At 62.4% G+C, this 25,475-nt stretch overlaps 2 protein-coding genes across 2 annotated transcripts; one reads left to right on the top strand and one right to left on the bottom strand.

Annotated features, from left to right (window-relative positions):
- Position 1: 1 nt before the first annotated feature.
- KAT5 (lysine acetyltransferase 5) lies at positions 2 to 9,724 on the bottom strand (the record flags this gene model as incomplete). The annotated part of the gene is given in 10 exon segments (XM_074930219.1): positions 2 to 119; positions 199 to 287; positions 1,275 to 1,523; positions 3,146 to 3,220; positions 4,925 to 4,960; positions 4,963 to 5,004; positions 7,450 to 7,586; positions 8,969 to 9,037; positions 9,463 to 9,529; positions 9,646 to 9,724. Coding segments are annotated over 10 exon segments (894 nt in total), but the record flags the coding sequence as incomplete, so codon positions are not given.
- A 130-nt stretch (positions 9,725 to 9,854) lies between these two features.
- RELA (RELA proto-oncogene, NF-kB subunit) lies at positions 9,855 to 25,277 on the top strand. Its single transcript, XM_074930243.1, has 11 exons — positions 9,855 to 9,946; positions 10,207 to 10,260; positions 10,393 to 10,547; positions 12,128 to 12,276; positions 13,258 to 13,349; positions 15,926 to 16,054; positions 19,475 to 19,579; positions 21,421 to 21,633; positions 23,309 to 23,389; positions 24,158 to 24,244; positions 24,646 to 25,277. Exons 1-11 carry the CDS (start codon positions 9,937 to 9,939, stop codon positions 25,209 to 25,211), a joined length of 1,641 nt encoding a protein of 546 aa, XP_074786344.1. The 5' UTR covers positions 9,855 to 9,936; the 3' UTR covers positions 25,212 to 25,277.
- The last annotated feature ends 198 nt before the right edge of the window (positions 25,278 to 25,475 follow it).

The raw sequence follows: 25,475 nt of genomic DNA, 5'->3' as shown, positions 1-25,475 counted from the left end.
TGTGGAAGCCCTTGCAGTCGTACTCGGTCATGACGTAAAAAAGAAAAGGATCCGTGTCGTAATACAACGTCTTGTGGTCCAAAAAACATTTGGCCAAGAGGCAAAGATTCTGCGAATAACTCTGCGGGGGGGGGGTGTGTGTGTCAAAAAACACCCCAATATTTGCCCCCCATTTTCCTTCGAAATCCCTTTTTTTACCTTATTTTGCGGCCGTCGATCTCGAAGAAGGAAATGGTGCCTTTGCGATAAATCTCGTTGCCCGGGGGGTGTCGCAGGTCACATTTGGTCTTTAAAGTGTGGGGGGGGGTGTGGTTAAAAAAAAAAAAAAAAGGGGAGGGTTAAAAAGGGGAGGTGGGGGGGTAAATGTTGGGGTTTGGGGGGAGAATTGGGTGCTCTGGGGGGATTGATGCCCCCGGGGGGGCTTAAATTTGCCCTGGGGGGGGGGGGGTTGGTGTTACCCTGGGGGGGGCAGATCATGTTCTGGAGACACCCAAGGAGGGTGAATTCATGCTGAGGGGGTCCCCAAACCTCCTGGGGAGTCCCCAGTTGTGGTGGGGGGAGTCCTCAATTGTTATGGGGGGGGTCAGTGTTATCCTAGGGGCCCCAAGTTACCCCAAAGAGGGTGGATCCACCCTGGGGGAGCCTCAAATCCCCCCCCCGGGGGTTCCTAAATCCCTCAGAAAGGTCCTAAATCACTCCAGGGGGGTCCCTAATTGTTGTAGGGGGGTCCCCAATCATTTGGGAGGGGCTCAGTGATAACCTGGGGGCCCCCAAGTTACCCCAAAGAGGGCAGATCTACCCTGGGGGGGCCTCAAATCCTCCAGGGGGGTCCTAAATCCCCCTAAAAGGTCCTAAATCACTGCAGGGGGTTCCCCAATTCTTATGGTGAGGCCTCAGTTGTTGTGGGGGGGTCCCCAATCGTTTTGCGGGGGTTAGTGTTAACCTGAGGGCCCCCAAGTCACCCCAAAGAGGGTAGATCCACCCTGGGGGAGCCTCAAATCCCTCCAGGGGGGTCCTAAATCCCCCCAGAAAGGTCCTAAATCACCCAGGGAGGTCCCCAATTCTTATGGGGGGGTCCTCAATTGCTCAGGGGAGGGTCAGTGTTAACCTGGGGGTCCCCAAGTCACCCCAAAGAGGGCAGATCCACCCTGGGGGAGCCTCAAATCCCCCCAGGGGGTCCTAAATCCCCCCAGAAAGGTCCTAAATCATCACAGGGGGGGTCCCCAATTGTGGGGGGGGGGTCCCCAGTCGTAAGGGGGAGCGTGTTTCTTTACCAGGTGACGCTGGAGGCAGCGGAGGCTGTGGCCATACTTGAGGCAGAACTCGCAGAGGTAGAGGACGGGCAGCGCCGTCAGCTCCTGGGGGTACGGGGAAAAGTACCACGGCTTGAGGCGGTGCCGGCCCAGCTCGATGCACTCGATGTTTTTCATCCGCGTGACGATGTCGTCGTGGCTCCGGTCCGACACCAGGCTGCCCGTCATCCGCGGCGCCGAGGGGGCTCCATCCGAGGAGTCCTGAGAGTCCTGGGGGGGGTGTTGGGGTTACACCCAGGGCTGAGCCCCTTCATGCTGCCTGGGGGGCTGAGTCCGCCTTCCCCGCCCTCACTGTCCCCACTAAAAGCTTGGTTTTCCCCCTTTTTTTGCACCTTTTTCCACCCCTACCTCACTTTCCCCTCTTTAAAGCAGTTTTTTCCCTCTTTTAGGCCAGATTTTCTCTCCCTGCCTCAATTTCCCCAATTAAAAGTTGTTTTCCTCTCTTTTAGGCCCCATTTTCCCTCCCCTACCTCACGTTCCCCTCTTTAAAGCAGTTTTTTCCATCTTTTAGGCCAGATTTTCTCTCCCTGCCTCAATTTCCCCACTTTAAAGGAGATTTTTCTCCCTTTTAGGCCCTGTTTTCTCTCCCTGCCTCAATTTCCCCACTTTAAAGGAGATTTTTCTCCCTTTTAGCCCCATTTTCCCTCCCCTGCCTCACTTTCCCCAATTAAAAGTTATTTTCCTCTCTTTTAGGCCCCATTTTCCCTCCCCGGCCTCCCTTTCCTCACTTAAAGTTCTTTTTTCTCCCTATTTTAGGCCCCATTTTCTCCTCCTGCCTCACTTTCCCCGTTTTAAAGCAGGTTCTTCCCCCTTTTAGGCCCCATTTTCCCTCCCCTGCCTCACTTTCCCCACTTTAAATCAGTTTTTTTGCTCTTTTAGGCCCAATCTTCCTTCCCCTTTTTCACTTCCCCCACTTCAAATCAGATTTTTGCTCTTTTAGGCCCCATTTTCCCTCCCCTGCCTCACTTTCCACACTTACAAGATTGGTTTTCACCCTTTTCTGGTCCCGTTTTCCATCCCTGCCTCAATTTCCCCACTTTAAAGCAATTTTCCCCCAAATTTAATCCCCTTTTTCTCTCCCCCGCCTCACTCTCCCCATTTTAAACCAGGCTTTCCCCTCTTTTAGGCCCCATTTTGTCTCCCCTGCATTACTTACCGCACATTAAAGAAGGTTTTCCCTCTTTTAGGCCCCATTTTCCCTCCTCTGCCTCAATTTCTCCACTTTAAAGCAGATTTTTTGTTCTTTTAGGCCCCATTTTCTCTCTCCTGCCTCACCTTCCCTGCTTTAAATCAGTTTTTTTGCTGTTTTAGGCCCCGTTTTCCCTCCCCTGCCTCATTTTCCCCATTTTAAATCAGTTTTTTTTCTCTTTTAGGCCCCATTTTCCTTCCCTTGCCTCACTTTCCCCACTTTAAATAAGGTTTTTCTCTCTTTTAGGCCCCATTTTCCTTCCCCTGTCTCACTTTCCCCATTTTAAATCATTTTTTTTTGCTCTTTTAGGCCTCATTTTCCTTCCTCTTCTTCACTTCCTCCACTTTTAAATCAGTTTTTTTTTCTCTTTTAGGCCCCATTTTCCTTCCCCTGCCTCACTTTCCCCACTTAAAGGAGGTTTTTCTCCTTTTAGTCCCCATTTTCTCTCCCTGCCTCAATTTCCCCACTTTAAAGCAGGTTTTTTTCCCCCTTTTTTTCCCCCATTTTCCCTCCCCTGCCTCCCTTTCCCCACCTCAAGTCTGCCTGTTCTCCCTCCCCCTGTTCCCCCCCCAACCCCATGCTGCCCCCTTCCCCCCAGTGCCCCCCAGTCCCTCCCAGTCCCCCGGCCGTGCGTCCCCCCCACCTCGTCGGTGCCCAAACAGGCCGATTTCCTCTTGCGTCCCGGCTGGGCGGCCACTGCCCGGCGAGCGGAGCCGTTCTGCGAAGGAGGAGGGGGGGTCACAAACACACACCCCCCCTCTGCACCCCAAAACCTCCCCCCAGGACCTGAGGAACACCCCCAGCACCTGGTGACCCCCCCAATGATCATAAACCCCCCCAAAGGGGCCAAACCCCCCACCTAGGGCTTAAGGACAAGCCCCCACCCTTCTTCCAGGCCTTGGGGACCCCCCCAGGGCCAAGGGCCCCCCCCTAAAGGACTGGAGACACCCCCCCAGGGTTTGGGGTCCCCCCCCAAGGGACAAGACACGCCCCCCCGGGGCTTAGGGATCCCCCCCAGGGTTTGGGGTCCCCCCCCATAAGAGACTAGAGACCCCCCCAGGAGTCAGGGGACCCCCCCAAGGGACAAGACACGCTCCCCCGGGACTTAGGGATCCCCCCAGGGTTTGGGGTCCCCCCCCCATAAGAGACTAGAGACCCCCCCAGGAGTCAGGGGACCCCCCCCCAAGGGACAAGAAACCCCCCCAAGGGCTTGGGGACCCCCTCACAGGGCTTAGGGACCCCCTCCAGGTTTTGGGGACCCCCCCAACAGATCGGACACCCTCCCCCAGGGCTTGGGGACCCCCCGGGCTTGGGGACCCCCCCTAGGGACTGGGGACCCCCCCCAGGGCTTAAGGACCCCCCCCCGGGGGACTGCCCCCCCCCCCCCCCCCAGTTACTGGGGGGTTACTGGGAGGACTGGGAGGTGCTACTGGGAAGAGGGGGTGGGTCCTAAGTGGCACCCACGTTAGCAAGGGATTAGTGAGCAATTACTGATTGGTTACTGGTCTTAGTTAGTTATTGGTTAGTATGGGTTGGTTACTGGTTAGTATGGATCAGTTACTGGTGTTAGTGCTTGGTTACTGGTTAGTGCTGGTTAGTTACTGATCTGAGCTGGTTACTTGTTAGTTACTGGTTAGTGCTGGTCAGTTAGTGGTGTTAGTGTTTGGTTAGTGGTTAAATACTGGTTAGTACTGGTTAATTACTGATCTTATTAGTTGGTTACTGGTTAGTACTGGTCAGTTACTGGCGCTAGTGCTTAGTTACTAGTTAGTGTTTGTTAGTTACTGATCTTATTAGTTGGTTACTGATCAGTTACTAGTGTTAGTGACTGGCTACTAGTTAAATATGGGTTAGTACTGGTTAGGGTACTACTCAACGTTTATTGGCTTTACTGAAACACTATTGGTGTTAGTGGGAAGTACTGGGAAATGATGGGTGTTACTGGGAAGCTACTACATAACCAACACCCTTGCTACATACTGGGGTTAGGGATTAGTTACTGGTGTTACTAGTTAGTTACTATGAATTTATTTGCTTTACTGACAGAATACTGGTGTTACTGAGAAATTATTGGTTTTACTGGGAAATCACCAGTTGCTACTGGTGTGAATGAAAACCCACCACAGAATTATTGGTCTTGCCAGTTAGTTACTGGGGTTACTGGTTAGTTACTGGTATTATCAGTCAGATACTGGTGTCACTTGACAACTACTGCTTTTATTAAGGATATACTGCTATTACCGGAATGTACTGGGAATTACCGGTATTACTGGAAAACTGCTACCTGATACTGGTGGGAACACGAAGTTTCCGAACAGTTACTGCTGCTACTGGGTAGTTACTGGTGTTACTGAGGGGGTTGCTGGCTTTACTGGGTGCTTACTGATGTTACTGGGCAGTTACTGGGATGTACTGGTCTCACCTGGGGGAAGACGGAGGCCTGCGAGGTCTCGGTGGCGGCGGGACGGGGGTGGCAGGTGACACCACCTCCACCTTACGTTTCTGTGGGGACACCCGTCAGTCCCTCCCAATTCCCCCCAGTCCCTCCCAGTAAGGCCCAGCCCAGCTTCTGGGGGGCAACTGGGAGCAGTAAGAGGCTCTGTTGCCCCTCCCCAGTGCTCCCAGTATCACCCCAGTAGCCCCCAGACATCCCCCATATCTCTCCAGTGCTCCCAGTATTACCCCAGCAGCCCCGCAGCACTCCCAGTATCGCCCCAGTAACCCCCAGTATCCCTCCAGTGCTCCCCGTATCACCCCAGCAGCCCCCTAGTGCTCCCAGTGTTGCCCCAGTAGCCCCTAGAGGTCTCCAGTATAACCCCAGTGCTCCCAGTATAGCCCCAGTACGGCTCTAGCCCGGGAGGGGAAGGCTCAGGGGACACCCCACCACGGGGATGGGGACACCCTGGGACAGGGATGGCATTGGGGACCCGTTGGGGACAAAACCAGGGACCCACTGGGGATGGGGACAGTGAGGGGGACCCGCTGGGGACAAGGACAGTGACAAGGACCCACTGGGGGGACAGGGACAGTGTTGGGGACCCCCTGGGGACAAAACCAGGGACCGACTGGGGACAGGGACCTGTGGGGGACAGAAAGAGTGACAAGGACACACTGGGGACAAAACCAGGGACCCACTGAGGACAGAGACAGTGTTGGGGACCCCTCGGGGACAGTGACAATGACAAAGACCTCCTGGGGACAGGAACGGTGACAAAGACCCTCCAAAACCAGGGGCCACCACGGGGACTCGGGGGGGGGAGCCACCACAGGACCTATCAGGGGGACACCCCGGGGCTATTTTTGGGGCCATTTGGAGCCAGTTTGGGCAATTTGGGGACATCTGGGGACATTTGGCGACATCTGGGGCCCCTGGGGGTTACCGTGGGGCGCTGGCCGCCGGGCGGGGGGGCCGGGGGGGGCTCGGCCTCGCTCTCCTTGGGCAGGTGAAAGCGAAGGGTGATCTGAACTGGCACCGGCACCGTCCCTGTCCCCGAGCCCGGTGGCCCCGGTGGCCCTGGTGGCCCCGGCAAGCTCTTCCCGCTGGCGGGGGCCGCCGGCAACGCCAGGTCCAGGCTCTTCCTCTGCGCCGGGGAGGAAGAGGAGGCATTTAGGGGGGGGGGGGGGGGGGGGGGGAACAGGACACAAATGGGGACAAAGCCATTGCGTGGCTTTGGGGGACAAAAATAAAGGGGTGGTGGCCCCGCACACCCCCCCGCCCCGCCAGCCAGGTGGCCCCCGCCATCACATCCCCCCCCACACCCCCCCCACACCCCCCCCCCCCTGCCTACTGGCTTCTCCCCAGGTGACTGGGATGTCCCCAAGGTCCCATTAGTGGGGTTTGGGGGTGTCCCCAAGGTCCTGTAGGGGTGTCCCCAAGGTCCCGTAGGGGTGTCCTCAAGGGTTTGGGGGTGGCTCCTAAAAAGGGGATTGTGGGCGGGGGGGGAGGAAGGAAAAGGAAATTAGGGGGGGCTGGGGGGGGGTGTCTGGGATGTCCCTTAGGTCTGGGTGTCCCCACCCTCCCCCAGGGTTGAGGGGAGCGGGGGGTGACACAGGGGGGTGGTTCCTGACTCGGGGTGTCCCCAACAGCTCCTGGGGTCCCCCCCAAAAGGGGGTTGGGGGAGGTGTGTGGTGTGTGTGTCCCTCAGCTCCGGGTCTGTCCCCAACGGCTCCGGGTGTCCCCTCCTGGCTCCAGGGGTGTCCCCTGGCCCTGAGGTGCGTCCCCAAGACTGTCCCCTGTCCCCAAGGCTGGCCCTTGGCTCCTTGGGGTGTCCCCCCAAGGCTGTCTCCTGGCCCTTGGCCACTTGGGGGTGTCACCCCAAGACTGTCCCCTGTCATGTCCCCTCAGCGCTGGCCCTCGTCTCCGTGCTGTCCCCACGCTGTCCCCTCAAACCTTTCTCCTGTCCCCATGCCGGACCTTGTCTCTGATAGTGTCCCCAATACTGTCCCTTGTCCCTGGTGGCGTCCCCAGGGTTGTCCCCTGTCCTCAGTGTCCCCTCAGGGCTGTCCCCATCGGCCCCCCAGCTGTCCCCTGCCCCTGGTGTCCCCCAGGGCTGTCCCCTGTCCCTGGTGGCCTCCCAGGGCTGTCCCCTGTCCTCAGTGTCCCCCCTCCCAGCTGTCCCTAGTGTCCCCTCAGGGTTGTTCCCTGTCCCCATCGCCCCCCCCAGCTGTCCCCTGTCCCCATCGCCCCCCCTAGTTGTCCCCATCACCCCTCCCAGCTGTCCCCTGTCCCAATGTCCCCCCAGGGCTGTCCCCAAATCCCCCCCCAAGCTGTCCCCTGTCCCCATAACCCCCTCAGCTGTCCCCAGTGTGTGTGTCCCCCCCCCTCATTCCCATCCCCCAGAATCACCTCCCTGTCCCCCCAATCCCTTACCCCCCAACTCTCTCCCCCACCCCATCCCCATGCCATGTCCCCAAGCTGTCCCCGATGTCCCCAAGCTGTCCCCTCACCGGGTCGCGCTCGGGGGAGCCGGGCCGGGAGCCGGGCAGCCCGTTCTTGGTGGGGGTCTTGGCCTCTTTCCGCGGCACCTGCACCCGCTTCAGGTCCAGCCGGTCGTGTGTCACCCATTCGTCCAGCCGCTTGTTGACTGGGGACACAGGCGGGGTGACGATGGCACCCCCGGGTCCCCCCATAATCTCTCCAGGTCCCCCCAGAGCCCCTGTGTCCCCCCATTGTCCCTCTGGGTCCCCCCGTGGCTCCTCTGGGTCACCCCATGGCCCTTCTGCGTCCCCACCCTGCTCCTGGGGACAAATATGGGGGTGACAGAGAGGTGCTGGCACCCCTGAGACCCCCCCATGTCCCCTTAGACCTTCTCCATGATGTCACCCTACTCCTGGGGACAAACATGGGGGTGACAGAGGGGTGCTGGCACCTCTCAGACCCCCCAATGACCCCCATGTCCCCCTATCCCCCCTCCATGTCCTCACCCTCCTCTTGTGGACGCCAGGGGACACACATTGGGGTGACAGACGGGTGCTGGCACCCCTTGGACTCTCTCAGACCCCCCCATACCCCCTCCATGTCCCCACCCTACTCTTGGGGACACACATGGGGATGACAACGGAGTGCTGGCACCCCTCAGAGCCCCCCATGTCACCCCGTACCCCCTCCGTGTCCCCACCCTACACTTGGGGACACCAGGGGACACACATGGGGGTGACAAGGGTGTGCTGGCACCCCTCAGACCCCCCAATGTCCCCCTACACCCCCTCCATGTCCCCACCCTGCTCTTGGGGACACACATGGGGTGACAACGGGGTGCTGGCACCCCTCAGAGCCCCCATGTCCCCCCGTACCTGCTCCATGGCCCCACCCCATTCTAGGGGACACAAGGGGACGCACATGGGGGTGACAAGGGGGTGCTGGCGACCCCCCCATATCCCCTCCATGTCCCCACCCTGCTCTTGGGGACACACATGGGGTGACAACGGGGTGCTGGCACCCCTCAGAGCCCCCATGTCCCCCCGTACCTGCTCCATGGCCCCACCCCATTCTAGGGGACACAAGGGGACGCACATGGGGGTGACAAGGGGGTGCTGGCACCCCTCAGACCCCCCCATATCCCCTCCATGTCCCCACCCTGCTCTTGGGGACACACATAGGGGTGACAAGGGGGTGCTGGCACCCCTCAGACCCCCCCATACCCCCTCCATGTCCCCACCCTACACTTGGGGACACACATGGGGGTGACAAGGGGGTGCTGGCACCACTCAGACCCCCCCCATACCCCCTCCATGTCCCCACCCTACACTTGGGGACACACATGGGGGTGACAAGAGGGTGCCGACACCCCTCAGACCCCCCCATATCACCCTATAGTCCCCCCTGTATCTCCTCTATGCCACCCCCCCTGCCCTTGGGGACACCAGAGGACACCTGCAGGGTGGTGGCTTCCCCATCCTCATGTCCCCCCAATGTCCCCATGACCCCCCCGTGTCCCCCCCACGTCCCCGTGTCCCCCCCACTCACAGTCGATGTAGTGGACGTAGAAGAGTTTCCTCCCGCTGATGTCCTTCACGCTCAGGATTTCAGCCAGCGCTGGGGGGGGGGGGGGGTGTAGTGTCACCACCCCCCTTTTGGGGTCACCACCCCCCTTTTGGGGTCACCACCCCCCTCTTTGGGAACCCCCAAAACCCCCAGGGGACCCCACCCCCCCCCTCCCCCTGGGATGTGCCCCTTTAAGTGCCGCCCCCCCCCCCAATATACCCCCAACACCCCCGGGGACCCCCCAAGCCCCGCCCCTAAGTCAAAGCCACGCCCCCTCCCTGCCACAACCCCCGCCCCCTTTCCCAACCCTCTATCAGGCCCCGCCCTTCCCCATAAGCCACGCCCCTTGCACCCCGCCACCTGGGTCCCACCCCGGCGCGCAAACCACGCCCCCTCCCCGATCCCCTTTGGCCCACACCACGCCCCTTTCCCCCCTCATAGGCTCCTCCTCTCCCTCCAAGCCCCGCCCCGCTCACGCCACTCATCCTCGTTGTCCTGGTTACGGCGCAAGACTGGCAGGCGGCAGCCCTCGGATACTTCCCCCTGCGAGGAAACGGGGGGGGGGACCGTCAGCCCGGGGGGGGCTGGGGGGGTCCCCGGGGGGGTCCCCACAACCCTGAGGGGGGGGTTCCCGCCCCCCCCCCCCTCCCCCTACTGACCACCTCCGCCATCCTCCCGGCCTCCGCTTCCGGGCCGCAGGACCTACTTCCGGGATTCTCCCCGCCCCTTCCGGTTTCACCCCCCCGAGAGGTGGGCGGGTGTTATGAGGCCACGCCCCCCTCGCCCCTGGTTTATGTCAAAGAAAAGGGTGGGGCCTTCCCGGCAGCCGCGGTCACGTGGGGCGCGCACTTCCGCAAGCAGCGGCGGGATCGTGCCGCCCCCCCCCCCCTTCCCCTCCCCTTTCCCTTCCCCGGTGTTCCCGGGACCCCCCCGGTGTCCCCCCCCTCGCCATGGACGACGGTGAGTGCCACGCCCCCCCTCTTTTATTTACGGGTGTGGGGGGGCCCCCCTTTTTTAAAATTTTCCTTCCCTTCCTGACGTCAAAGCGACGGGGGGCCGTCAGTAGGTTCCAGGGTTAACACGGCAGCGAGAGCGCTTTAAGGAGGAAGGAGGCGGGTTAAAAGCGGGGTGAAAGCTTTGGGGGAGAGGGAGGGGGGACCACGCCCCGTTAATACGACCCCCCCCCACCTTTTTTTTTTTTTTTTTTTTTTCCACCCCAGTGACCCCCCCGGATCTTCTCCCCTTCCTCCTGCAACAAGACTGGGGTGCGCAGGGTGAGTTTGGGGGGGGGGTGTGTGTGGAAATTTGGGGATCTGCCCTCACTCGAAATGTGTGTGGGGGTGGATTTTGGGGGGCGGGGGGGTGTGTCTCACCCTGGGTGTGTGTGTCCCCCCCAAAAAAAAAAACAGAGGCGGGGGGGGGCGGCGCCCCCTTCGTGGAGATCCTGGAGCAGCCGAAGCCGCGGGGGATGCGTTTCCGCTACAAGTGCGAGGGGCGCTCGGCCGGCAGCATCCCCGGGGAGCACAGCACCGACACCACCAAGACCCACCCCACCATCCGCGTGAGTGCCCGCCAGAAACCAGTATAGACCAGTAGAAACCAGTATAGACCAGTATAAACCCGGATAAGGCATCGTGCACGCTGGTACCCACATGGGAACCCCCTTAAACCCTCCCCGGGCCCCCCCCGGTGCCCCCATCTAGAGCGATCACAGCACCCACCCCCCCAAAATTACTGCTATCATCCATAGAATTTTCCCAGTATAAACCAGTAGAAACCAGTATAGACCAGTATAAACCCCGATAAGGCATCGTGCACGCTGGTACCCACATGGGAACCCCCTTAAACCCTCCCCGGGCCCCCCCCAGTGCCCCCATCTAGAGTGATCACAGCACCCACCCCCCCAAAACTACTGCTATCATCCATAGAATTTTCCCAGTATAAACCAGTAGAAACCAGTATAGACCAGTATAAACCCGGATAAGGCATCGTGCACGCTGGTACCCACATGGGAACCCCCTTAAACCCTCCTCGGGCCCCCCCCAGTGCCCCCATCTAGAGTGATCACAGCACCCACCCCCCCAAAACCCCTCCTGTCATCCATACAAGTTTCCCAGTAGAAACCAGTATAGACCAGTATAAACCCGGATAAGGCATCATGCACACTCGTACCCACATGGGAACCCCCTTAAACCCTCTCCGGGCCCCCCCCCAGTGCCCCCATCTAGAGCAATCACAGCACCCACCCCCCCAAACCCTTCCTATCATCCATAGATTTTTCCCAATATAAACCAGTAGAAACCAGTATAAACCAATATAAGGCACGATGCACTTTGGTACCCACATGGGAACCCCATTAACCCCTCTCCGGGCCCCCCCCCAGCGCCCCCATCTGTAAAAATCCCAACACCCACCCCCCCAAACCCCCTTTCATCATCCGTATCACCTTCCCAGTACAAACCAGTATAAACCAGTATAAGCCATTACGCACCGGTACCCACCTGGGAACCCCATTAACCCCTCTCCGCGCCCCCCCCCAGCGCCCCCATCTGTAAAAATCCCAACACCCACCCCCCCAAACCCCCTTTCATCATCCATATCACCTTCCCAGTACAAACCAGTATAAACCAGTATAAGCCATTACGCACCGGTACCCACCTGGGAACCCCATTAACCCCTCTCCGGGCCCCCCCCCAGCGCCCCCATCTGTAAAAATCCCAACACCCACCCCCCCAAACCCCCTTTCATCATCCGTATCGCCTTCCCAGTACAAACCAGTATAAACCAGTATAAGCCATTACGCACCGGTACCCACCTGGGAACCCCATTAACCCCTCTCCGGGCCCCCCCCCAGCGCCCCCATCTGTAAAAATCCCAACACCCACCCCCCCAAACCCCCTTTCATCATCCGTATCACCTTCCCAGTACAAACCAGTATAAACCAGTATAAGCCATTACGCACCGGTACCCACCTGGGAACCCCATTAACCCCTCTCCGGCCCCCCCCCCAGCGCCCCCATCTGTAAAAATCCCAACACCCACCCCCCCAAACCCCCTTTCATCATCCGTATCACCTTCCCAGTACAAACCAGTATAAACCAGTATAAACCAGTACAAACCAGTCCATTCTCCGGCTTGCAGGTGAACAACTACCGGGGCCCGGGGCGGGTGCGGGTGTCGCTGGTGACGAAGGAGCCCCCGCACCGCCCGCACCCCCACGAGCTGGTGGGCAAAGACTGCCGGGACGGGTTCTACGAGGCCGAGCTGCCCCCCGAGCGCAACGTCCACAGGTGGGCGGGGCCAAGGGCACCCCCAAATTAGTGGGGTGTCACATGACACCCCAAAATTTCTGGGGACCCCCCCCCAGGGTATCTGGGATCCCCTAAATATCGGGGGGGGGGGTGGTGTCCCCCCTTGGATGTGTGGAACTAAGTGGATATGTGGGACCCCCCCCAAAAAAAATATATGATGGGGGGGTCCTCACAATTTATGGGGACCCCCCCTTAAATATTTGGGGACACCCCCCCCCAAATATCTGGGACCCCCCCTTAACATATATGGGGGTTCCCCCCAATTTATGAGACACCCCCCCCCAAAATATCTAGGGACCCGCCCCAATTTCTGGGGACCCCCCCCAAAGATGTCTGAGACCCCCCCAAAATATCTGGGGACTCCCCCAATGTATGGGCCCCCCCCAAGATATCTGGGGACTCCCCCAATTTATGGGGACCCCCCCACGATGTTGGAGACCCCCCAAGATGTCTGTGACCCCCCAAATATCTGGGGCTGCCCCCCAATTTATGGGAAACCCCCCCCCCAGATGTCTGGGACCCCTCCAAAGATGTCTGTGACCCCCCCAAAAATATATGGGGGCTCCCCCCAATATCTGGGGACCCCCCCAAGATGTCTGAGACCCCCCCCAAATATATGGGGTGCCCCCCAATTTATGGGGACCCCCCCCAAGATGTTTGAGACCCCCCCAAATATCTGGGGACCCCCCTCCAAGATGTCTGGGACCCCCCAAAATTTTATGGGGGACCCCCCCCCCCCCAATGTCGGGGACCTCCCCCAAGTTGTTGGGGATCCCCCCAAAATATCTGGGGACCCCCCCCCCCAAACATCGGGGGGTTCCCCCCAATTTTTGGGACCCCCCCAAATATCTGCGGACCCCCTCCCCGATTCCTGGGACACCCCCCCAATTTTTTGGGGACCCCCCCCCCATAATGGCTGCGTCCCATCTGACCCGTTTCCCCCCCAATTTTTGGGGCCAGTTTCCAGAATTTGGGGATTCAGTGCGTGAAAAAACGGGATTTGGAGGCGGCGGTGGCCGAGCGGATCCGCACCAATAACAACCCCTTCAACGGTACTGGGAGCACTGGGAGGGGGACTGGGAGGGACGGGGGGTTACTGGGAGGCACTGGGGGGAATTGGGAGGGTTACTGGGAGAACTGGGGGTTACTGGGAGGCACTGGGGGGAATTGGGAGGGTTACTAGGAGCACTGGGGTTTACTGGGAGGCGCTGGGGGGGATTGGGAGGGTTACTGGGAGCACTGGGGGTTACTGGGAGGCGCTGGGGTGGATTGGGAGGGTTACTGGGAGGCACTGGGGGGGATTGGGAGGGTTACTGGGGGAATTGGGAGGGTTACTAGGAGCACTGGGGGTTACTGGGAGGCACTGGGGGGGATTGGGAGGGTTACTGGGAGCACTGGGGGTTACTGGGAGGGACTGGGGGGAATTGGGAGGGTTACTGGGAGGGACTGGGGGGAATTGGGAGGGTTACTGGGAGGGACTGGGGGGAATTGGGAGGGTTACTGGGAGGCACTGGGGGGAATTGGGAGGGTTACTGGGAGCACTGGGGGTTACTGGGAGGCGCTGGGGTGGATTGGGAGGGTTACTGGGAGGCACTGGGGGGGACTGGGAGGGTTACTGGGAGGCACTGGGGGGGATTGGGAGGGTTACTGGGAGGCACTGGGGGGGATTGGGAGGGTTACTGGGAGGCACTGGGGGGAATTGGGAGGGTTACTGGGAGCACTGGGGGGAATTGGGAGGGTTACTGGGAGCACTGGGGGGAATTGGGAGGGTTACTGGGAGCACTGGGGGGAATTGGGAGGGTTACTGGGAGCACTGGGGGGAATTGGGAGGGTTACTGGGAGCACTGGGGGGAATTGGGAGGGTTACTGGGAGCACTGGGGGGAATTGGGAGGGTTACTGGGAGCACTGGGGGGAATTGGGAGGGTTACTGGGAGCACTGGGGGGAATTGGGAGGGTTACTGGGAGCACTGGGGGGAATTGGGAGGGTTACTGGGAGCACTGGGGGGAATTGGGAGGGTTACTGGGAGCACTGGGGGGAATTGGGAGGGTTACTGGGAGCACTGGGGGGAATTGGGAGGGTTACTGGGAGCACTGGGGGGAATTGGGAGGGTTACTGGGAGCACTGGGGGGAATTGGGAGGGTTACTGGGAGCACTGGGGGGAATTGGGAGGGTTACTGGGAGCACTGGGGGGAATTGGGAGGGTTACTGGGAGCACTGGGGGGAATTGGGAGGGTTACTGGGAGCACTGGGGGGAATTGGGAGGGTTACTGGGAGCACTGGGGGGAATTGGGAGGGTTACTGGGAGCACTGGGGGGAATTGGGAGGGTTACTGGGAGCACTGGGGGGAATTGGGAGGGTTACTGGGAGGCACTGGGGGGAATTGGGAGGGTTACTGGGAGCACTGGGGGGAATTGGGAGGGTTACTGGGAGCACTGGGGGGAATTGGGAGGGTTACTGGGAGCACTGGGGGGAATTGGGAGGGTTACTGGGAGCACTGGGGGGAATTGGGAGGGTTACTGGGAGCACTGGGGGGAATTGGGAGGGTTACTGGGAGCACTGGGGGGAATTGGGAGGGTTACTGGGAGCACTGGGGGGAATTGGGAGGGTTACTGGGAGCACTGGGGGGAATTGGGAGGGTTACTGGGAGCACTGGGGGGAATTGGGAGGGTTACTGGGAGCACTGGGGGGAATTGGGAGGGTTACTGGAAGGCGCTGGGGGGAATTGGGAGGGTTACTGGGAGGCGCTGGGGGGGATTGGGAGGGTTACTGGGAGCACTGGGGGGAATTGGGAGGGTTACTGGGAGGCACTGGGGGTTACTGGGAGGCGCTGGGGGGAATTGGGAGGGTTACTGGGGGTACTGGAGGGGGTCCTGGGGGTGCCAGGGGGGTTACTGGGCCTTACTGGGAGCACTGGGACTTACTGGGGAGTTGTTGGGCCGTTTCTGATGGTTCCGGGGGGGTTTTGGGGGGTTCCGGGGGGTACTGGGATGTTCCTGGGGGTCCTGGGGAGTTTCTTGGGGCTGCTGGGAGGGGTTACTGGGGCTTACTGGGCCTTACTGGGAGCACTGGGACTTACTGGGGAGTTGTTGGGCCGTTTCTGATGGTTCCTGGGGGGTTTTGGGGGGTTCCTGGGGGGTTTTGGGGGGTTCCTGGGGGGTTTTGGGGGGTTTCTGTGGGTATTGGGGCGTTCCTGGGGGTCCTGGGGAGTTTCTAGGGGTTGCTGAGCAGGTTACTGGGGCTTACTGGGCCTTACTGGGAGCACTGGGACTTACTGGGGAGTTGTTGGGCCGTTTCTGATGGTTCCTGGGGGGTTCCTGGGGGGTTTTGGGGGGTTTCTGTGGGTATTGGGGCGTTCCTGGGGGTCCTGGGGAGTTTCTAGGGGTTGCTGAGCAGGTTACTGGGGCTTACTGGGCCGTACTGGGAGCACTGGGACTTACTGGGGAGTTGTTGGGCCGTTTCTGATGGTTCCGGGGGGGTTTTGGGGGGTTCCTGGGGGTTTTGGGGGGTTTCTGTGGGTATTGGGGCGTTCCTGGGGGTCCTGGGGAGTTTCTAGGGGTTGCTGAGCAGGTTACTGGGGCTTACTGGGCCGTACTGGGAGCACTGGGTGCTGACGGTGTGCCTGGCAGTGCCGGCGGAGCAGCGCGGGGGCGAGTACGACCTGAGCGCGGTGCGACTCTGCTTCCAGGTGTGGGTGCGGGGCCCCGGGGGGCTGCACCCCCTGCCCCCCGTCCTCTCCCAGCCCGTCTATGACAACCGTGAGTGCCCCCCCCCCGCCCCGACCCCCCCAAATCCGACCCCGATAGCCGCCCCCCCCCCCAGACCCCCCCAAACCCCCCCAGATCTGCCGTAGCTCCTCCCAGACCCCCTGTAGCCCCCCCACATCCTCTGTAGCCCCCCCAGATCTCCCTATATGTCCCCATGGACCCCCCGTAGCCCCCCCACATCTCCTTGGACCCCCCCAGAGTCCCCCCTAGACCCCCCGTAGCCCCCCCAGATCTCCCTATATGTCCCCATAGCCCCCCTGTAGCCCCCATAGCCCCCCTGTAGCCCCCATATCCCTTGTAGCCCCCCCAGACCCCCTGTAGCCCCCCCAGATCTCCTTGGACCCCCCCAGAGTCCCCCCTAGACCCTCTGTAGCCCCCCCACATCCTCTGTAACCCCCCCAGACCCCCCATAGCCCCCCCAGATCTCCCTATATGTCCCCATAGCCCTTGTAGCCCCCCCAGATCTCCTTAGACCCCCCCAGAGTCCCCCCTAGACCCTCTGTAGCCCCCCCAGATTTCCCTATATGTCCCCATAGCCCCCCCAGACCCCCTGTAGCCCCCCCAGACCCCCATAACCCCCCCAGATCTCCCTATATGTCCCCATAGCCCCCCTTGTAGCCCCCCCATATCCCTTGTAGCCCCCCCAGATCTCCTTGGACCCCCCCAGAGTCCCCCCTAGACCCTCTGTAGCCCCCCCAGATCTTCCTATATGTCCCCATAGCCCCCCCAGACCCCCATAACCCCCCCAGATCTCCCTATATGTCCCCATAGCCCTTGTAGCCCCCCCAGATCTCCTTAGACCCCCCCAGAGTCCCCCCTAGACCCTCTGTAGCCCCCCCAGATTTCCCTATATGTCCCCATAGCCCCCCCAGACCCCCTGTAGCCCCCCCAGACCCCCATAACCCCCCCAGATCTCCCTATATGTCCCCATAGCCCCCCTTGTAGCCCCCCCATATCCCTTGTAGCCCCCCCAGATCTCCTTGGACCCCCCCAGAGTCCCCCCTAGACCCTCTGTAGCCCCCCCAGATTTCCCTATATGTCCCCATAGCCCCCCCAGACCCCCATAACCCCCCCAGATCTCCCTATATGTCCCTGTAGCCCCTTCAGACCCCTCTTACCCCCCCCCAGACCCCCTGTAGCCCCCCCAGACTTCCCCTGCCCCCCCCCAACCCCCCCTGAGTGCCCCCCAGGCCCCTCCCACCTTTCCGACACACGTGACACGTTGCAGAGTCACGTGACACGCGTGATCACGAGACACGGGGGAACGTGTCAATCACGTGACGCGGTGCACGGTCACGTGAAACACCCCTGCGGTCCTGTGACGTGATGCACCGGGCAATCACGTGATGCTGCGGGGTCACGTGACGTGCCAGGCGATCACGTGACAGGGTGGTTGGTCACGTGTTCTGCACAGGTGTGAGGCCAGCGGTGGCCGTGACAGGGGTGTCCCCAACGCGCCTGGCAGGGGCGGGGCCTGGCACTGTCACCCCGTGTCACCCCGTGTCACCTTAACGCCGCCTCCTGTGACCCCGTGTCACCCCGTGTGACCTTAACGCCACCTCTTGTCACCCCGTGTCACCCTGTGTCACCTTATCGCTGCCTCCTGTCACCCCGTGTCACCCTGTGTGACCCTACGCCACCTCCTGTCACCCCGTGTGACCTTAACGCCACCTCCTGTCACCCTGTCACCCCGTGTCACCTTAACGCTGCCTCCTGTCACCACGTGTCACCCCGTGTGACCCTACGCCACCTCCTGTCACCCCGTGTCACCTTAACGCCACCTCCTGTCACCCTGTCACACCGTGTCACCTTAACGCTGCCTCGTGTGACCCTACGCCACCTCTTGTCACCCTGTGTCACCTTAACGCCACCTCTTGTCACCCTGTGTCACCTTAACGCCACTTCCTGTCACCCAGTGTGACCTTACACCACCTTCTGTGACCCCGTGTCACCTCGTGTCACCGTGTGTCACCATGTGTCATCTTACGCCACCTCCTGTCACCCCGTGTCACCCTGTGTCCCCCCGTTTGACCTTTCGCCACCTCCTGTGACCCCGTGTCACCCTGTGTCACCTTAATGCCACTTCCTGTCACCCCTTGTGACCTTACGTCACCTTCTGTGATCTTGTGTCACCCTATGTGACACCGTGTGTCGCCTCATGTCACCCCATGTAACCTTACACCACCTCATGTCACACTGTGTGACATCGTGTCACCCCGTATCACCCCGTATCACCCCGTGTCACCTTAATGCCACTTCCTGTCACCCCGTGTGACCTTACACCACTTCCTGTGACCTCGTGTCACCCTATGTGACACCCCGTGTCACCCCGTGTCACCCCGTGTGACCTTATGCCGCCTCCTGTGGCCCTGTGTCGCCCCGTGTCACCCCATGTGTCCTTACGCCCTCCTGTGACCCCGTGTCACCCTCTGGGTCACCCCACGTCACCCTGGGTCACCCCCATGACCTTGTGCCACCCCACGTGGCCCCGTGTCACCTTGTGCCCTCCCCATGTGACCCCCTCATGACCGTGTGACCCCCCCCATGTGCCCGCATGACCGTGTGATTCCCCCTACGATCATGTGACCCCCCATGTGACCCCCCATGACCCTGTGACCTCCCCATGACCCTGTGACCCCCCCATGATCATCTAAATCTCCATGACCATGTGACCCCCCCATATGACCCCCCCATGACAGTGTGACCCCCGTGTGACCCCCCCATGACCCTGTGACCCCCCCAGTGACGTTCCCATGACCCTGTGACCCCCCCAGTGACCTTCCCATGACCCTGTGACCCCCCATGATCATGTAAACCCCCATGACCCTGTGCATGTGACCCCCATGTGACCCCCCCAGTGACCTTCCCATGACCCCGTGACCCCCCCAGTGACCCCCCATGACCCCGTGACCCCCCCAGTGACCTTCCCATGACCCTGTGACCCCCCCATGTGCCCCCCATGACCCTGTGACCCCCCCATGATCATGTAAACCCCCATGACCCTGTGACCCCCTCATGTGACCCCCCATGTGACCCCCCATGACCATGTGACCCCCCCATGAGCACGTGACCCCCCAGTGACCTTCCCATGTGCCCCCCATGACCCTGTGACCCCCCATGATCACGTAAACCCCCATGACCCTGTGACCCCCCATGTGACCCCCCATGTGACCCCCATGACCATGTGACTCCCCCGTGACCCCGTGACCCCCCCAGTGACCTTCCCATGACCCTGTGACCCCCCCATGTGCCCCCCATGACCCTGTGACCCCCCCATGATCATGTAAACCCCCATGACCCTGTGACCCCCTCATGTGACCCCCTCATGTGACCCCCTCATGTGACCCCCTCATGTGACCCCCCATGACCCTGTGACCCCCCCATGACCCCGTGACCCCCGTGCCCCCCCAGGCGCCCCCAGCACGGCGGAGCTGCGGATCTGCCGGGTGAACCGGAACTCGGGGAGCTGCCGGGGGGGGGACGAGATCTTCCTGCTCTGCGACAAAGTCCAGAAAGGTCAGGGCACGACGGGGGCCCCCCAAAAAATACCCTGGGGTCCCCCCCCTTCCCCAGGACACCTCGGACACCCCCCCCCCCCCCCCCAAAACTCCTGGGTCCCCCCATACTTCTGGGGTCCCCCCCAGCTGCCTGCATCCCCCCTGGACTATTGAGTCCCCCATAACTCCTGGGTACCCACAAACCCCCGGGACCCCCCAAATTCCTGGGTCCCCCCCAAAAGTTCTGGGTTCCCCCCAAACCCCCATGTGCCCCCCCAAACCCCCATGTCACCCCCATACTCCTGGGTCCCCCCCAAGCCCGCGGGTCCCCCCCAAACTCCTGGGTCCCCCACAAAAGTCCTGGGTCTCCCCCAAACCCCCGGGTCCCCCTAAACTCCTGAGTCCCCCCTGGACTATTGGGTCCCCCCAAACCCCTGGGTCACCCTCAGACTCCTGGGTCCCCCCAAAAGTCCCAGGTCCCCCCCAAACTCCTGGGTCACACCCAGACTCCTGGGTCCCCCCCAAAACCCCCGAGTCCCCCCAAACCCCCGGGTCACCCCTAAACTCCTGGGTCACCCCCAGACTCCTGGATCCCCCCTGGACTATTGTGTCCCCCCCAAACCCCCGGGTCCCCCCCAAACCCCCGAGTCCCCCCCAAATCCCCGGGTCCCCCCCAAACCCCAGGGTCCCCCCCAAACCCCCGAGTCCCCCCCAAACCCCAGGGTCCCCCCCAAACCCTCGGGTCCCCCCCAAACCCCCGGGTCCCCCCCAAACCCCAGGGTCCCCCCCAAACCCCCGAGTCCCCCCCAAACCCCCGGGTCCCCCCCAAACCCCCGGGTGCCCCCAAACCCCCGGGTCCCCCCCAACCCCCGGGTCCCCCCCAAACCCCTGGGTCCCCCCAAACCCCCGAGTCCCCCCCAAACCCCTGGGTGCCCCCAAACCCCCGAGTCCCCCCCCCAAACCCCCGAGTCCCCCCCAAACCCCTGGGTCCCCCCAAACCCCCGAGTCCCCCCCAAACCCCTGGGTGCCCCCAAACCCCCGAGTCCCCCCCCCAAACCCCCGAGTCCCCCCCAAACCCCCGGGTCCCCCCAAACCCCCGAGTGCCCCCCAAACCCCCGGGTGCCCCCAAACCCCGGGGTCCCCCCCAAACCCCCGAGTCCCCTCCAAACCCCCGGGTGCCCCCAAACCCCGGGGTCCCCCCCAAACCCCCGAGTCCCCCCCAAACCCCCGGGTGCCCCCAAACCCCCGGGTCCCCCCCAAACCCCCGAGTCCCCCCCCAAACCCCAGGGTCCCCCCCAAACCCCCGAGTCCCCCCCAAACCCCTGGGTCCCACCCCCAAACCCCCGGGTCACCCCCAAACCCCTGGGTGCCCCCCAAACCCCAGGGTCCCCCCCAAACCCCTGGGTCCCCCCCAAACCCCCGAGTCCCCCCCAAACCCCAGGGTCCCCCCCAAACCCCCGAGTGCCCCCCAAAACCCCGAGTCCCCCCCAAACCCCCGGGTCCCACCCCCAAACCCCTGGGTCCCCCCCAAACCCCCGAGTCCCCCCCAAACCCCCGAGTGCCCCCCAAACCCCCGAGTGCCCCCCAAAACCCCGAGTCCCCCCCAAACCCCCGGGTCCCACCCCCAAACCCCTGGGTCCCCCCCAAACCCCCTGGTCCCCCCCAAACCCCCGAGTCCCCCCCAAACCCCCGGGTCCCCCCCAAACCCCCGCCTCCCCCCCTGGACACCTGGGTGCCCCAAACCTCCCGATTCCCCCCAAAACTCCTGGATAGGGAGCGTGTGTGTGTGTGTGTGTGTGTGTGTGTGTGTCGGGGGGGGTGGCCGTGTCCCCCCCCCTCACCCCGCCCCGCGCCCCGCAGAGGACATCGAGGTGCGTTTCTCGGCCGAGGGCTGGGAGGCCAAGGGCTCCTTCGCGCAGGCCGACGTTCACCGCCAGGTCGCCATCGTGTTCCGCACGCCGCCGTACCGCGAGGCCGCGCTGCGCCAGCCCGTCACCGTCCGCATGCAGCTCCAGCGCCCCTCCGACCGCGAGCGCAGCGAGCCCATGGACTTCCGCTACCTGCCCCACCACGGTACTGCCCCGGGGGGGCTGCCGGGGTCCCCTGAGGCACCCTGGGGTGCTCCCGGGTCCCTCTCGGCACCCTGGGGGCACTTGTGGGTCACTTTTGTCACCCTGGGGTGCTCCCGGGTCCTTCTTGGCACCCTGGGGTGCTCCCGGGTCCCTCTCGGCACCCTGGGGGCACTTGTGGGTCACTTTTGTCACCCTGGGGTGCTCCCGGGTCCTTCTTGGCACCCTGGGGTGCTCCCGGGTCCTTCTTGGCACCCTGGGGGCACTTGTGGGTCCCTCTTGGTACCCTGGGGGCACTTGTGGGTCCCTCTTGGCACCCTGGGGGCACTTGTGGGTCACTTTTGTCACCCTGGGGTGCTTCCAGCTCCCTCTTGGCACCCTGGGGTGCTCCCGGGTCCCTTTTGGCACCCTGGGGGCACTTGTGGGTCCCTCTTGGCACCCTGGGGGCACTTGTGGGTCCCTCTTGGTACCCTGGGGGCACTTGTGGGTCCCTCTTGGCACCCTGGGGGCACTTCTGTGTCACTTTTGTCACCCTGGGGTGCTCCCGGGTCCCTGTTGACATCCTGGGGGCACTTGTGGGTCCCTCTTGGTACCCTGGGGTGCTGCTGGGTCCCTGTTGGCACCCTGGGGGCACTTGTGGGTCACTTTTGTCACCCTGGGGTGCTCCTGGGTCCCTCTTGGCACCCTGGGGGCACTTCTGTGTCACTTTTGTCACCCTGGGGTGCTCCCGGGTCCCTGTTGGCACCCTGGGGGCACTTCTGTGTCACTTTTGTCACCCTGGGGTGCTCCCGGGTCCCTGTTGGCACCCTGGGGGCACTTGTGGGTCACTTTTGTCACCCTGGGGTGCTCCCGGGTCCCTGTTGACATCCTGGGGGCACTTGTGGGTCACTTTTGTCACCCTGGGGTGCTCCCAGCTCCCTCTTGGCACCCTGGGGTGCTCCTGGATCCCTCTTGGCACCCTGGGGGCACTTGTGGGTCCCTCTTGGTACCCTGGGGGCACTTGTGGGTCCCTCTTGGCACCCTGGGGTGCTGCTGGGTCCCTGTTGGCACCCTGGGGGCACTTGTGGGTCACTTTTGTCACCCTGGGGTGCTCCTGGGTCCCTCTTGGCACCCTGGGGTGCTCCCAGGTCCCTTTCAGCACCCTGGGGGCACATTGGGGTCCCCTTTGTCACCCTGGGGTGCTCCCGGGTCCCTTTTGGCACCCTGGGGGCACTTCTGGGTCCCTTTGGCACTCCGGGGGCCTGCCAGGGTCCCTTCTGTCACCCTGGGGTGCTCCCAAGTCCCTGTTGACACCCTGGGGACACATCTGGGTTCTTGGGGTCTCTAGTGTTGACAGGGGAGTGTGACTGGGAGTGACTGGGAGGTAACTGGTGTGAGTGGGAGCTCACTGGGGATGAGTGGCAGGTCAGTGGGGGTTACTGCAAGGTGACTGGAGGAGACTCTTGAGTCACTGGGGGTGACTGGAAGGTAACTGGGAAGTAACTGGTGTGACTGAAAGGTGGCTGGAGGTGACTGGGAGTCACTGGGTGTTACTGGGAGGTGACTGGGGGATCACTGGGTGTGACTGGGAGGTAACTGCTGTGGTTGAGAGGTGACTGAGGGGTTGCTGGGTTTGACTGGGGGGTAACGGAGGGCTGACTGGGTGTTAACTGGGAGGTAACTGGCCGTTACTGGTGCAGGGGACCTGCAGTGCATCGAGGAGAAGCGCAAACGCACCCGCGAGACCTTCCGCTCCTTCGTCCAGCGCAGCCCCCTGCCTGGTGGGGGGGCGCCGAGGGGTTTGGGGGGGCCCGGGGGGGGGTTGGGGGTCTTGAGGGGGTGATTGGGAGCCCTGGGGGGGGGAATTGGGGGTCCTTGGGGGGATTGAGGGGCTCTGGGGGGTGGTTGTGGGGGGTCTTGGGGTTCCTGGGGGGTATTGAGGAGCCCTGGGGGGGTATTGGTGGGTATTGGGGGTCCCTGGGGGGATTGAGGGGCTCTGGGGGGGGGTCCTGGGGGGTATTGGGGGTCCCTGGGGGGATTGAGGGCCTCTGGGGGGGGTCCTGCGGGGTATTGGGGGTCCCTGGGGGCATTGAGGGGCTCTGGGGGGGGTTTCTGGGGGGTATTGGGGGTCCCTGGGGGGATTGAGGGGCTCTGGGGGGGGTCTTGGGGGGTATTGGGGGTCCCTGGGGGGATTGAGGGGCTCTGGGGGGGGGTCCTGGGGGGTATTGGGGGTCCCTGGGGGGATTGAGGGGCTCTGGGGGGGGTCCTGGGGGGTATTGGGGGTCCCTGGGTGGTATTGGGGGGCCTTGGGGGGCATATTGGGGTCCCTGGGGGGGTCCCAGGGGTGTATTTGGGGGTATTGGGGGGCTCTGGGGGGTATTGGGGGGCCCGGGGGGGGGTATTGAGGGTCCCTGCAGGGGTTATTTGGGGCCCTGAGGGGGGGGGTGTATCCCTGGGGGGGGTGTATTTTGGTGTCTTGGGGGGCTATTGGGGTCCCTGACAGCGCACCCCTATTTTGTGTGTGTGTGTATGTCCCCCCCCCCCCAAAGGTCCGACGCCCACCGAGCCCCGGCCCCCCCGGCGCATCGCGGTGCCCTCACGGCCCCCCCCGGCCCCCCAGCCCCCCCCCAGCATGGGTGAGCCAATGGGGGGGGGGGGGCAAGGGGGGATAAATTGCGGGGTAAATTGGGCGGTGGGGGGCACAAGGGGGGGTCTTTTGGGGGGCAAAAGGGAATGGGGGGCAAATTGGGGGGCAAAAATTGTGGGGGGTAAAATGGAGGGAGGGTAAATGGGGGGGCAACAGGGGGTGAGGGGCAAGGGGGGGTAAATTGGGGGGTGGGGGGCACAAGGGGGGGCTCTTGGGGGGCAAAAGGGAGTGGGGGGGTAAATTGGGGGGTAAAAATAGGGGGGCAAGTGTGGGGGGCAAATGGGAGAGTGGGGGGTAATTTGGGGGGGGCTGGAGGCAAATAGGGGATGGGGGGGGCAAATGAGGGGGGGTCGAGCCCCTCCCTCACCCTTTCCCCCCCCCCCTCTCCAGCTCTCCCCCCAGCCTCCTCCTTCTCTTTTGGGGGTTCGGGGGGGCTTTTGGGGGCCCCCCCCTCTGAACCGGAGCCCCTGGCCGAGGCTTTGCTGCAGCTGCAGTTTGAAGAGGGGCCCCCCCCAGGAGGGGGGGTCAGCGCGGGGGGTGCGGCGGGTGGAGCCCCCCCTTTGGATTTAGGAGCGCTTTTGGGGGACCCCCCTTTCCCCCCCCTCGATACCATCAACGCCGCCGACGTCCAACGTTTGTTGGGTCCCTCGGAACCCCCTTCAACTTTCGGGGACCCCCCCCCGGATTTTGGAGGGGGGGTTTCTGATTTTGGGGCTCCCTCTCAAGATTTCGGGGGCCCCCCCATGCTGATGTCGTACCCCGAAGCCATCGCTCGGTTGGTGCTGAGTCAGCCCCCGGGGGGGGCACCCGAAATTGGGGGGAGTCTTCAGTCGGGGGGGGGTCCTGAGTTAGGGGGGGCACCCGATTTAGGGGGGGGGGGGGCCCCCGAGGACTCGCTGCCTTCCTTGGGGGACCTGGATTTCAGTGCCTTCCTCAGCCAGTTCCCCTCCTCCTAACTGGGACGGACTGGGGGGGGTTACTGGGAGTCACTGGGAGGCTTCTAGGAGAGACTGGGGGGACTGGGGGGTTACTGGGAGTCACTGGGAGGCTTTTTGGGGGGACTGGGAGTTACTGGGTGGGTTTTAGGGGGGACTGGGGGGTTACTGGGAGTCACTGGGAGGCTTTTTGGGGGGACTGGGAGTTACTGGGTGGGTTTTAGGGGGGACTGGGGGGTTACTGGGAGTCACTGGGAGGCTTTTAGGGGGACTGGGAGTTACTGG

Source organism: Athene noctua, chromosome 32 (genome assembly GCF_965140245.1).
Source record: "Athene noctua chromosome 32, bAthNoc1.hap1.1, whole genome shotgun sequence".
In the NCBI taxonomy this organism is placed as follows: Eukaryota; Metazoa; Chordata; class Aves; order Strigiformes; family Strigidae; genus Athene; species Athene noctua.
Note: the sequence above shows the minus strand (reverse complement) of the source record. Positions and strands in the feature narration are given on the sequence as shown.

Bases quoted from the DNA above. Each gene is read 5' to 3' on its own strand.
- RELA (XM_074930243.1), top strand. The intron at 10,261-10,392 runs GTGAGTTTGGGG...CAAAAAAAAAAA, and splicing joins ACAAGACTGGGGTGCGCAGG to CAGAGGCGGGGGGGGGCGGC. The intron at 23,390-24,157 runs GTGGGGGGGCGC...CCCCCCCCAAAG, and splicing joins CCAGCGCAGCCCCCTGCCTG to GTCCGACGCCCACCGAGCCC.